General features: G+C 35.4%; 2 protein-coding genes across 2 annotated transcripts in view; one reads left to right on the top strand and one right to left on the bottom strand.

Annotated features, from left to right (window-relative positions):
* Positions 1-2,040: 2,040 nt before the first annotated feature.
* Positions 2,041-12,955, bottom strand: part of PHTF2 (putative homeodomain transcription factor 2) — a gene marked incomplete in the record, with an annotated part of 66,974 nt that continues 56,059 nt past the window's right edge. Inside the window, 5 exon segments of the mRNA XM_072401727.1 lie at positions 2,041-5,248; positions 8,272-8,397; positions 9,486-9,581; positions 9,985-10,140; positions 11,872-11,958. Coding sequence (XP_072257828.1) covers positions 5,228-5,248; positions 8,272-8,397; positions 9,486-9,581; positions 9,985-10,140; positions 11,872-11,958 — 486 coding nt within the window.
* LOC140324127 (uncharacterized) overlaps positions 10,150-12,955 on the top strand; it is a 5,316-nt gene continuing 2,510 nt past the window's right edge. Inside the window, exon 1 of the mRNA XM_072401728.1 lies at positions 10,150-10,429. Within this exon, the coding sequence (XP_072257829.1) occupies positions 10,198-10,429 (232 nt within the window). The 5' untranslated portion in view covers positions 10,150-10,197. The remainder of the gene's footprint in view (positions 10,430-12,955) is intronic.

Here is a 12,955-nt window from a genome sequence, read left to right as displayed (position 1 = left end):
TTTTTTTTTGTGCATTTCTTTTAAACAAACCACAGTACTTGTGGGAAAATTTCCTTTGGATAGATAAAACAGAACCAGACTTGGCCAAGCTCAATGTCCACAGATGAAAAAAATAACTATTTAAAAGAAAAGGATATCATACTGTGAAACAAAGGCAAAGTTTTTTTTTTTCTTGAGGTTAGAACTATTGGTCATTTTTTATTGCTACCAGTGAGATTTTACCTCTCTAATTCTTACTATCATTGCCACCAGAACAGGAATAGAGAGAATATCACTCAATGAAGACACTTGTTCATGTGAAACGTTTGAGAGGAGGATTTTCCCTCACTGGAATGAAATTCTTTCATTTCCTGTTGAACGTCCTAAGGAGCCACATCTGGACGTTTTTAATACTCTGTCCAAAATGTAAAAAAAGGTCTAGCTTTAGTACTTTAGTAGCTTTGTACTATTATGCTACCAGGACACAGGCATTCGGTGGTCACTACACCCCATTGCAATAAACAGATACTAGATCTACATAGGTGTAAAAGATGCCATGTTTCATTTATATAACACTATGCTTTATCCTGGTATTATAGCAGGGATATCTTTTTAATTAACGCCTAATTTTGGGAAGCTACAGCAATTGCATGACCCAGGATCTATAGAATTGCTTGCAGTTGGAGTGGGCTGTTCATCTTGTTCATCCTCTTGTGGGAGATGCACCAAAAGATCCGAAAAAATGTTTTCTCTATAACCAAAGTGCGAAGTCTGAATTCCAAAACAATGCAGCAATCTCCTTTTAAGTACAGGCTTGTCTGGTGTAACTTCAAAGTCACTTTGTCCCCTTAGAGCAAGGAAAAGGGTTACAACCATAATCAGACTTTTTCCTTTGTTGGTGGCACTACAAGCTAAGCCAAGCTTTGACTGGAGCTGCACTTTACTAGAATAAACACACGAGTCTCTTCTTATAGGGAAATCAATTTAAGTCAAATCACTCATTTAACATCAGCCTTGTCAGACTATACAGCTGTAAAGGGTTGTAGTACAGGGAAATGGCAAGTGCTGCCTACACCTATACATATATACAGGAAGTAGAAATTGAATCATAAAGAAATGTAAAATAATATAAATACTGTAAACAAGTTGAGAGAAGAAATGAACATCTCCATACATAATTAGAAGAAAATATGATAGAAGAGTTAAGGGCTAACAATTTTCCATTTCTCTTCATTCACCAGCTATCAAATATTTGCAGGCAACACAGTCTTCACAGAATTTGCCTAGGATTACTGACAGCAGAACATCAGCCACAGATATAAGGATAAAATAAATAACCCATTAAAATCAGTTTTTGTGGCTATATTCACCTTTAATCTAGATATATTACCCAATGTACCTTTTCTGATGTTAGTCCACAAGCTAGGTCTTCTGAGAACAAGTGAACCTAGAGTCACCGCAGCTTGAGACACGGCAGTAAAAGTTACCAATAAATAGCATTGTGTCCTGATGGTACCCCATCCCTGATGTTCATTTACAGTTGCCTTGTCTGGGGAGCAGGATACAACTGAATGGTGCAGCACATTAAAGCCAAAGGAACAAGCGCTACGGGATCTCCACTATCACCAATGCAGTCATCCATACACACTTAGATGTTGATAGCCTGGTGGAAATCTTAAACCCATACCTCTGATGTCCTCGATATATGGCATTGATACTTCAACAACACTGTGACCAAAGATGGACAATAATTGATGCAGTTATAAGAAGCTTTCAGTGGTGTTTCTCCAGATGAAGCAAAGCATGAAAAACACATTTCATACGAAAAACAAAAATGAAATATGTAACTTGGGACTGTAAAAGGCTGATCAAGTGAAATTCAAGTACTTACACTGCTTACATTTGAAAAAAACAAAAAAAACCTAATGATATATTATAATCACACCTCTGCGATAATCTGTATAACTTATATCTGCCTAGAGTTCAGCATTGGAATGAAATATTAACTGAAGCTTTTTAAGAATGTAAAGATTTTGATTTACACATTTAAAAACAAGAATATCAGATTATTGGTAACATTTTATTGTTTAAAAAATACCATCTGTAATTATTCATATAGTTATATGAAAATCACAAGACCTGTACACCCACTGCTCCATATTACATAGGTTTTTAAAGGTTTAGTTTGGTATTGCATATTGAATGCTGGCACAAAGCTACAGTCATATAGAAATAAAGGAACTGAAATTCACAACACTTAACAGACAATACTGCAGAACGTAAATGTAACAGTTTTACTTAAATTTACTTTTACAAATTGAGTCACATAAGACACAACACTGTACAGATCATTTTATATCAAAATACCGTTATTTTGGCACCCACTTGTTTTTTTTTTAAGAACATCTGAGTTAAAATACACAGTAAATGAACTTATAACTGATGCAAATTTAAAGCAACACAGACACTGCATTTCACAAATAAATCACTATCCTAAAAACAAAAATCTAGGTCTATAGATGCCCATTTCCAAAAAAATGCTTAGTTATTGTTGGGGCTTGATTGCTATAGCATCACAAGGTATGTAAGGTAGGAGAAATAATTGTGAAATGACCTTGGACAGAACTATTTTAGCAAACCTGTTTTAACAAAATAAAATGAGCAAAATATTCATATGTATAATAAATGTAACATTAGGACTTGCTCATCAACAATGCTACAATACTGCGAAGAAGCAAAGTGTTTCAGAACTACTCTTGCACATGTTTAATAAAAGCTTATTAGTCAGGAGACATGTACAGTTATTGCTTTATCATTTTGGGAATACTTTGTTACCGTTACAAATAAACCTTATAATAATCAAATTGTTTTCAATGGAATAATTACAAATTTTACATATTTGTGGTTTTAAACTCAGTAGCACCTATATGTGTAATATGGTATATAAACTGTACAATGCAGACTATAAGTGCATGGCAGCTCAGTTCCCTTTAAAGCGAACCTGTCAGGATTTAATACAATTCAAAGGAGGTATTCTATGCATCTATCTAGCGGCCCCTATTTTCCATGTTCCACAGTGTTCCAGAGCTGTAGCCTGCACCAGACTCTTCAGCAAGTGACACGTCTGGAGGTGTTTGATGTCTCCATGATTTGACACCTGACCAGCATAGGGTTCAGAGGATGAAATGTGCTACAAGAAAAAGGGGGGACAGGCAACTGACACTCTTGTGACAAAATGTTGAATATTGAAGAATCTGGTGGACTTCAATGTTCTGGAACAGACCAAAAATAGGAAAAATGGGCTGCCTGAGAGGTAAGTTTAATACCTTTTTCTTTTGTAGGGAGCTTTCAGGTGGAAATCAGGGACAACCAGTGCCTAGCCCCATACCCAGCTATCAATCCTACCAGCGGACCCTGATTTTTTGACTGTTTAACTGGCATGTATCCTTATAAAATTAGCAAAAATTATTGTACTACCTGAACAGCCAATCAGATTTTATTGTTTTTGCCAGCACAACAAACCTATGAAATCTGCAGCCTGATTAGTTGCTGAAGACAACACCTTAATTTTTATAATTACATACTTTAGTACTATAGTTCTTTTGTTGCATTAACAACAAGCCTTAGGTATATGTGACCAGCGTTATTTATAGCTCTGTAACAGTGGCCAAAATTAGTGCAAGTATCATAGTAGCGGATTACCAGTAGTATACTTACCAGCATCAATTAGACCATTATTAGGCAGGTTAGTGCATATGTTCTAGAAGGACCACTACCCTTGTTTTAGGTATTCCTCATACAAGACCCAGTAAAGCATACAAATGCATACAATCCTAAGGTGCTAAAACAGTTAATGGAGTTAATAGCTTTCAAAAGAGGATCTAATCTTTAACAAGTTACTTTTACCATAATAATACCATAGTTTTGATAAATGAAGTCACATGATTTTAAATACAAAGGAGAATCAAATAAACATTGTTTGATATATATGCTTCCCATGTACAGCTACCATTAAAATATTTTATAAAAGCTTTTTCATTCTCCCATAAAAGATCACCTTTGTGTGATTCACTACATAAAGCATGGGAATGCAATCTCCTAATTTACCACTATATTAGTGCAATAAAGAACAACAAAAGCTGCATGTGATGTCAGTTTGTATTAGCAGCATGCAGCGTCTGTCCTTTGGTAAAAATGCTTCCATTATATAGTTATCCTACTGACAGTTATTCTGACTTATGTAGCATACCATAACTCCATAGCTGCATTCTAAAAATATTTAATCACCTATAACAGTAAAGTAAGAGTTTACACACAATGCAAAACCCTTATATTCAACAACACCCTTTAGATCTGGAGAAAACCATTTTGATATGTCAAAAAATGTGTGTGTGTGTGTGTATATATATATACACATACACACACACATACATAAACATAATAGGGCAAAAACACTGAAGGTCAATTGCATTTAGTAACATCAAAGCAATGTTTAAACACAGAAATATAACCAACTTCCTAAAACTTCATGATTTTGGATGTGTGGCCAGACTACTGTGATTAAACAACTAGAAAGCTATTATTACTGTAACCCTTTTTTTGATTGTACTGTTTATTTGATTGTATGATTAGTGAATGAGCCCTCTGAAATCTGTGTACCCCTATCATTTACAGTTTGGTTTACACTTCAATTTATGACAACTCAACAATGCTGGTTCCATAATTACTAATAAATGGTGTTCATGTAACATTTTACAAGCTTCTTAAACTTTAATGACCAATAATTTTGTAACAATAATGTGGAGTGTGGAGGCTTCACTTCTTAGTAGTTTAGGCTTGGGTACATTTTCCTCCTTTATCAAAATAAGTCACCTGACCAACAAATTCCATCAAATTAAAATAAAAAAAGCACACCAGGTACATATGTGCCTGGCATATAGAGGGTATATCAGTGAACCACTGGGTGATATCCTTCAATCTATAGAAGGGTGCCCACTCATACATGGGTGAAAGCTGAAATTATAAAATAAAACATAAAATGAAACAAACACTGACCAGGTAAATAAATAAAAGAATTGCACAGACTGCACAAGGCAGTCAGACGTAAACACTTCAGTTTTAAAAATGTCTTGCCACAAGCATCAGCTTCTGAACACAAGCACAGTAACTGCTGTGAGCCAGCTTATATTCTCTGCAAAAGTCCATAATCTTGCTCCAGATAGCTGGCAGGAAGTGCCTCTGTTTAGTGTCATGACTTGATCTTCCATAACTGAAATGAAAAGAAATAAGTAAATCTCAAAAAAAAAATCTGAAAGTAAAGGCTCATAAAACACTCCATAAGATATGTCTGTAAGTGGAAGTGCATGCTGTACCTTAACAGCAACATGGTGTGCTCCTCTGACGCTGTGTAATTTCTTGACATGCTAAAATGTTATAACAGGGTGACAGCTCACTTGTTCTAATATTATCGATTATTTGACTCACTTTCACGGATATATAAAACACATTCTCCAAAAAAAAAGTATTGTTGGCCATGGCAACAAGTTAGTCGCATACTGTAAGTTCTGCAGTCATGGGATAACAAAAATATATCTACCAATAAGGCTTATAATTAGCTGTCAGGGAAAAATAGATGAACACTTTTTAACAATAAGGTCAAAAGTGAGGTGCATCATGCCAGACATAGGAACATGCACATTCTACTTGGCAAACAATGGGGGGGGGGGGGGGGGGGGGGGGGGGGAGTAGGGAGTAGTAAAGTTCAAGGTATCTTGGGTTACATGTATATAGAAAGTGACATAACTACTGCAGTGCCTGCAACACAAATGCATCCTGTGTGGTACTACAAATACAGCTATAAGAAAAAGAAATGTCTTTCCATTTCAAGGTTTTGTGTACGAGGACATAAAAAAATCATCTGGTGTTTAGCAGATTTTAAAATTAGGTAAATACAACCTCAGATTAATACCAAGACATTACATATTTCACTTTGCCATTATTTATTTACCAAAAAGTCAACAAAGAAGTACACCACTTACATAGGAACTAGGGTAAATAGACATGTGCTGCTAATCAAGTGCAGTTTATTAATTAATCATCAGCAAGTGTGACTATCATAAAAAAGCAGTTTGCTGGTCTGCAGAATTCAGGTGAGCCAGGGAAGAAAGACATCAGCAACGATCTTAGTTGCTTCAAATGTTGTTCATCTGGGAAGGGTTATAAGGAATTTCCAATTCCAAACAATTTGAAGACTATTGTTCCACAGTGCAAAAGATTATTCACAAGTGGAAAACTTTCAAGACAGTTGCCAATCTTTTCATCCCTACATGAGAGCTACATCTCACACTCATACAGGCCTCAGTTAGTATAATAAATGTTCATGCCAGTATAAAACAGACCGAACAGGTATGGCTTGCTGGAAGGGTTGCCAGGGGAAAGATTCCTACGTCTATAAAGAACGTGGCAGTACGGTTTTAGTTTGCAAAGTTGGACCTGAACAAACCACAACTCTTTTGAAACCACGTCCTTTTAACAGATGGGACCAATGTGGACATGTTCAGCTATAATGCACATTGCCATATAGGCAAAAACCAAACACAGCATATTAGCACAAACACCTCATACCAACTGTCCAGCACAGTGGTGGAGTGGTAATGAAATGGACACATTTTTCAGCCACTGAAGTGGAGTCAACCATGACCCCCCCTGTATTCTAAAGTATTTTAAACTCAAATGTGAGGTAATCTGTGTGGATGCTAAAATTGGGTCATGCAAACAAACAAAGATCCCAAGAACACCAACCAATGTACCACAGAACGGCTGAAAATTAAAAAGAATAAAGGTATTGCGGCCAAGTCAAAGGTTAGACCTCAATTCGATCAAAATGCTGTGGCAGTACCAAAAAAAGGAGCTGTGCATAAACAAATGCCTAGTCAAACTAAAACAATATTTAAAGGATGAGTGGGCCAAAATTCGTCCACAGAAATGTGAAAGACTGATTAATATGATTACTTTAAATTATTGCTGCTATAGGTGATTCTATAAGCTATTCAATCATAGGCAGGAAACTTGTTCTTCATACATGGCTTTTCCATTTTGGTTTAATTTTTAGTAACTAAATGACAACATGGTGAAATCTGTGTGTTTGTTTACAGCTGTGGTTAGGATTAAAGAACTATCGATTTTTTTTTATTCTGTCCCGATACATAAAACCTTACAAGAGCAAGAGGGTGCACTTTATTCACTCGATGATACACGCTCTGGAATAAATCGGTGTGCCACAAAAACAGGCAAGTTATGCAGTTTAAGCAAAGAAAAGAAATAAATGTACAAAAACCAGTCTGTATATCTTCACATAAAAATTTCAGACCGTATCATTCTGAAGTCCCGGTAAGCAGGAAACAAGCCTTAAGCCTAATGGTTTGCTGTGGAGAATGAGTGTACCCTGAATTGTAAAATAAGCACAAGCACTGACAACATGCATAAATAATCCTTAAGGATAATCATGGATCAACACTGTAAAATTCAAAATGTGCACGATAAAGGCAAGCTTCAGAAACAAAATTATTAGGTTTGTAGAAGAATACATTTTACCAATACAAATTAAAGGGAATGCAAAGCCTTTTGTGTACTGTAGTCCAGTAAAAAGAAAAAATTATAAATATGGAATTTATGAAAATGAATATTCTTTATTTATAATTTAAAGCAAACACCTGGAGCTCTAGGTTCCTTTATGTGTACCATGGTAATTTTAAAATGGGTTAAAAGCATAAAGAAAGATTTCAGTCTTTTGAGTTTGCTTATCGTTCTGGTACTTTACAATTACTGAAGACACAGGCTTATTTTTTTATGGATAATGTATGTATTTTAATATTGCAAGCACATTTACCATTGTTCCCTGTGACAAGCATAGTACCCTGATGGCATCAATATGCTTTGACGGATGTGTAGTTCTTATTAAGAATACTGAGGCCCTGATTCTCTAATATTTATCTTTATCATTATTGATTCCTTGAAAAAAAAGTCGGTTTAGGGGCTGAATATCTAAATTTTAACACAAACTGCTGAAATCACCAAAGTTTTAGTGCAAAAGTGATCAAGCTACGGCTGGGTTTCTTTTTAGAAACCCAACTGCATTCTGCCAATGCCATGCGTGCACCTCAAATTAAAACCTTATATGAAAAATAAAAAAATTACACAAAGCATAATCAGTTTACAAAAATAAAACCCAAACTCATACATTTACCATGTTTAAAATGTACACCTAAAAGTGTATTTTTAGTAAACTCCCACCTTAAGATTAAATCCCAGTAGATCACTAATGACACCAGACACGGCTGACAAGATGACCACCTGGGTGATGTTATAAAGCAGAGGATTCATCGTCAGACCATATAACCTAAAGGGAGAGTCCAGCTCCTTAAAAAGAAAACATGATGTCAGCTATTTAAAAGCAAACATATACAATAGTATAATATATAAATTACAAATGAAAAACGAAAAATGTATATTTAAATAAATTCCTTTCTATATTCCAAGTTTTAAAGACATGAAGAAACAATGACCAAATCTGACCCTAAAGCACATTTAAATCTAAACAAAAATTGTTATATACTGCAGCTTAGCTTATTAGCCTTTGGATGAAGTGTCTGTATTCGTTTTCTACTGGCGGGTGGGAGGGTTAGTAGTTCACAGAAGGAAGCTAACATTTGTTTAATGTTTCCAGTTCATTTCCCAGGAATTGAAAAGAACTTCTGGCAAGATGAACAGGTAATGTTTTCTGAAAATTTTTTCAGCCTAAAAAATGAAAACCAAAGGCGCCTACACACCTGGTAAGCTGTAAATACTTATTTCCTATTTTGGGTGGGGTTATCGTTTATCCAACAAACTTATATCTGCAGGCACTTGCCTACCTGCGCAGACATCCCTGGAATGGGCATTCTCGAGGTACAATCAATAAGCTGGGTGTGAAATTTCCCTGTTAATAGCTAACATTTTCTTTCTTTATTTTTTATTAGAGAAAAAGGTTTTGGCCAACACTGATCTTCTTGAGAACATTTAAAACACCACTGATATGTTTAGATTTTTTAATTTTTCAATCTTTCAGGCCATAGAATATCCATATCAGTTTGGTATGGTGCAGCTGACAGGGCACAGAATGTTTAAGAACAGGTTGTGTTTGGTTTTGGCAGTGCTGTCTGCATTTTATTGCCTTAGGTTTCAAAGATTGCAGATTTCTTCTCATTTCAAGTCAGCTAAAAAGACTGTCTCTTGAACAGAATGTGATAGAAAATCTCTTTAACAGGCCCCCTAAACTATTGACGCTGCAATATGAATGCCTTGTGGTGTAACTAATGGCAATGAATAAAAGATAGCTGCTGAATATTCACATATGGGTATTGCATTGGTGGATAAATATAATATAGCTTTATTTATAGGAAACAATAGGAGGATGTACCTCTAAATAAAATATAAAAAAAATATGTAAGGCACAGGGGTTTACTCACCTTCAGTAATTTAGTAGCCAACTTTAATACATTGTTGACAAGTGTTAGCTCTTCCTTTTTGTTCGGTTTCTTCTCCATTTTCAAATACAAATTGATCTGTTTTATAATGATAGTTATAAAGTTATGTAATAAAGTGCAAAGTGTACAGTACCTTTCCCTTCTATATACCTGCTGCACCCAATCAAAAATAACATTAGACAGGCGACCAAAGCAGAACCACTGCTTTAATAATAAAATCTTCCAACACTAAATGAGGTACATACAGACCGTAAGGAACATTAGCCCCCCTCAGGTCACTTAATGTTGGATGGGGGAATTAGTATCCTTGCAGTATCACTGCGCTCACTGATACTACCTGGCTCCCCACTTTCTGTTTCCTATTGGTAAACATCTATGCAGGATTATAATCCGGTCCTCAAATACCCGTGGTGTAATTACCCGAAGAAATCACAACCATATGATGAATCTAAAAACATACAAATTCAGATTGGTGACTTACCTGTTCTGTCAACAATATTGAGGTATTGCTATATTTTTTGCTGGTTTCCGATCCAAGGGTAACAAATCTCAATAAAAAGAGTGTTAAGGAAATGCACCATATAACAAGTTCCCAGTTGTAGTGACAATCCAGAAACGTTTCATGAATATGTAGAAGCTGAAACAAATAAACATTTACATCACATTAATAAAAAAAAATACAATTTATCTAAAAATGTATTTTATCCCTAAAATGAAAGCTGAAAATAATCTCCCACAAAAGAAGAACAAATATATACATCTGTCCCATTGTTTGTTCCTTCGATCTTCACTGTCTTCTAGAGCTACAGCCATTTTCCAGTCACCACTTCATCTTCAGCTGAGGACACAGCTGGAAATTTTGGATTCTGAAGCTAATAGCTATATGTCTTGGAAAATAAAGATCATTGGAACTCAAAGTGGAACAGGTGAATATAAACTGCCAATGAAGAAACTTTTTTTTTTTTTTTTTACGTTTATTTACTGCAGGCAACTTCTGGATGTGCGACTCCTAAAATCAAGACAAGCACTGCCAGGCAACTAGCATTTGTAGAAGGAAGTCAGAAACAAGCCTCCATTATCTTACAGTGAGAGTACTTTACACCAGTGGCAAACCTGTATGAGCAGCATTTTCTATTTGGGTGGCTAGTTAAAATATTCTTTAGCCAATTTCCAAACAAAGAATTGCTACTTTACTGTAAATATTAAACATAAATGTACCTATCCTATTCACTAGGTGGCAGACTTTGACTTCAGCATGTAGAGAATAAAGCATGGGAGAAAAAAACAGAACTATTAATAACCAAAAAATGCTTAACATTTCTAAAAATGTTTTTAAAAATCTGAAAAAATAAAAGAATAAAGCTCAAAATAATATATATACAAAGCATAAATCTTTCTAGATAAAAAAAAAAAAACACTTACTGAAAAACTTACTTAAAACTTCCTAGTAAATCAATCACTTTAATCAAATATAAAGTTAGGATGGCCTTAAGGTAAGTTTTCTTGTATTTATGAATTATCCCCCAGGCATGATAAAATAAAGAGCAGCAGTATAGATTTTTAAAATGTTTTAGAATTTATTATTAAAATGTATGCCCTGAGCTTATCAAGTGACTGTACCCAGCCCAAGATGTCATTAGTCTGCTGCAGACAGGAAAAAGCATTTCCTCACTCTCCCTTGCCTAGAGCTGACTTCTTTAGTATAAATTTGTGGTACATGATAAACAGAGCAGCTGCAATTTGACCCGTATAATCTGTTTCATGGCTACAAACCCTGGAATTTACAGCAGATGAAGATACAGTAATCTTTGTGTAAGCAAATCAATACCCAATATCAATTAAACATCACACATTTTGAGGTCCACTTAAACTTTACTGGCTACTTTCCCATTCAGGGTCAGTCACTCACCACAAAGCTCACTCCTGCACTTTAAGATGTGTTTGTGGCAGTTACCAGGCTTTGGATTGCAGTAGATACATATTGGGCCCCTGGATGTCTGCAGCCAGCAGCTTGAAAAACTAAAGTAGGAAGCCCTACAAGTGGCTAAATAAATACACCATGGAACAGAAGACCTGCTGATTTATTAAATAAGAAGTGCTAATGAAGTGCAGCAAGCAACAGATATCATGGTCCTTTAGAAACCTTACTAGATAAGTAGTCTTTGTTCTGACTAGGTTTTTTAATGCTGACAGAGGCAAGTTGACTTCAAACCAGTAACACAACAGCGACAGCTGATATGATCTTTGCTTTGCAGTGTCATTTTCTGACCTGCATTAGGTAATATAAGGTTCATGTTGAATTTATTTTAAGATGCTCTAGTAACAGATTAAAACAATAGTTACATAAGGACATAAAAATAGATCTCACCTGTGCACAGCATATGAACACTACGGATATAGTCAGTAAGAAGGCTGATGAAACTATTACATCAACAGAACGTTGAGGACCTCGGCGCTGGAAAGAAAGAATAAACACATTTTGTTCTGGCTTTAAAAAAAGTGTTGTGCAAATATTGTCAAACTCATATTCTATTCCAGACATAAAAGCCAACAGCGAAAATTAGATCAGCATTAATGCTATGAAAATGACTCATTTTGTACATTTCACTTACTGCATATCGCTTTTACAACATGACATAATAGAAGCACTGCACAAAACATTTGTTTTGGTTACTACAAAAACAATAAGTGTGCTTCAGAGGCACCAACATACCAAAGCTAGCTTGCCAACCTAAAGCACACACAGATGTACAATGCAATGGTCAAAATTTAAAAAGAATACTCCAATGATTACCTTCTTTCTATTGACATTACGAACAATGGTAATCAGACTTAATCTACTTTAGCCAAATGTTAAATATTACCATAGGCCAAACCTTCAAAATAAGCTCTGCTAAACAGCTGGTATTGTATCTTTCAAATCTGTACAACTGTACAACTTAATAATACAAAATACACAATATTAAAAAAAAAATTCTTCCACATTGGTTCCTTATTACTAAACAAAATAGTCACACTAGAGTACTTGATCTGTACAGCCTCCCTCTACATTGCACATGCTTCTAAAACATGCTGTTTGAAAATGGAAATATAAACACAACTTTAGCACAAACTTGCTCTGCCTATGAGAGTAATTTCAGGCTCCTTTCACACGCCAAGTGCTGGAATGTGTTTTGTTGTGGTTAGACAACACATCCCAGTAGAACAACACAATAAAAGCAATGTTTTTTAATGTATCCAGTAAACAAGAACAGGCTGCATTGGTGTAGCCAAAGGGGCAAAAAGAGTTGAGAGTTTATATGAGAGGGACATCAGCGTGGAAAGGAAATCCTCAATATTTGCTGGGGTAAAAAGCCTGTATTTCCTTTAGCTGGTGGTTGTAAGGGGTGACAATAACCAACCAATGAGAACATAGGCCAGGATTTATCCTAGCAACTTAATTTCATGCACTG

Source organism: Pyxicephalus adspersus, chromosome 2, assembly GCF_032062135.1.
Source record: "Pyxicephalus adspersus chromosome 2, UCB_Pads_2.0, whole genome shotgun sequence".
In the NCBI taxonomy this organism is placed as follows: Eukaryota; Metazoa; Chordata; class Amphibia; order Anura; family Pyxicephalidae; genus Pyxicephalus; species Pyxicephalus adspersus.
The sequence above is the reverse complement of the archived record's forward strand: the minus strand, read 5'-3'. Positions and strand labels throughout refer to the sequence as shown.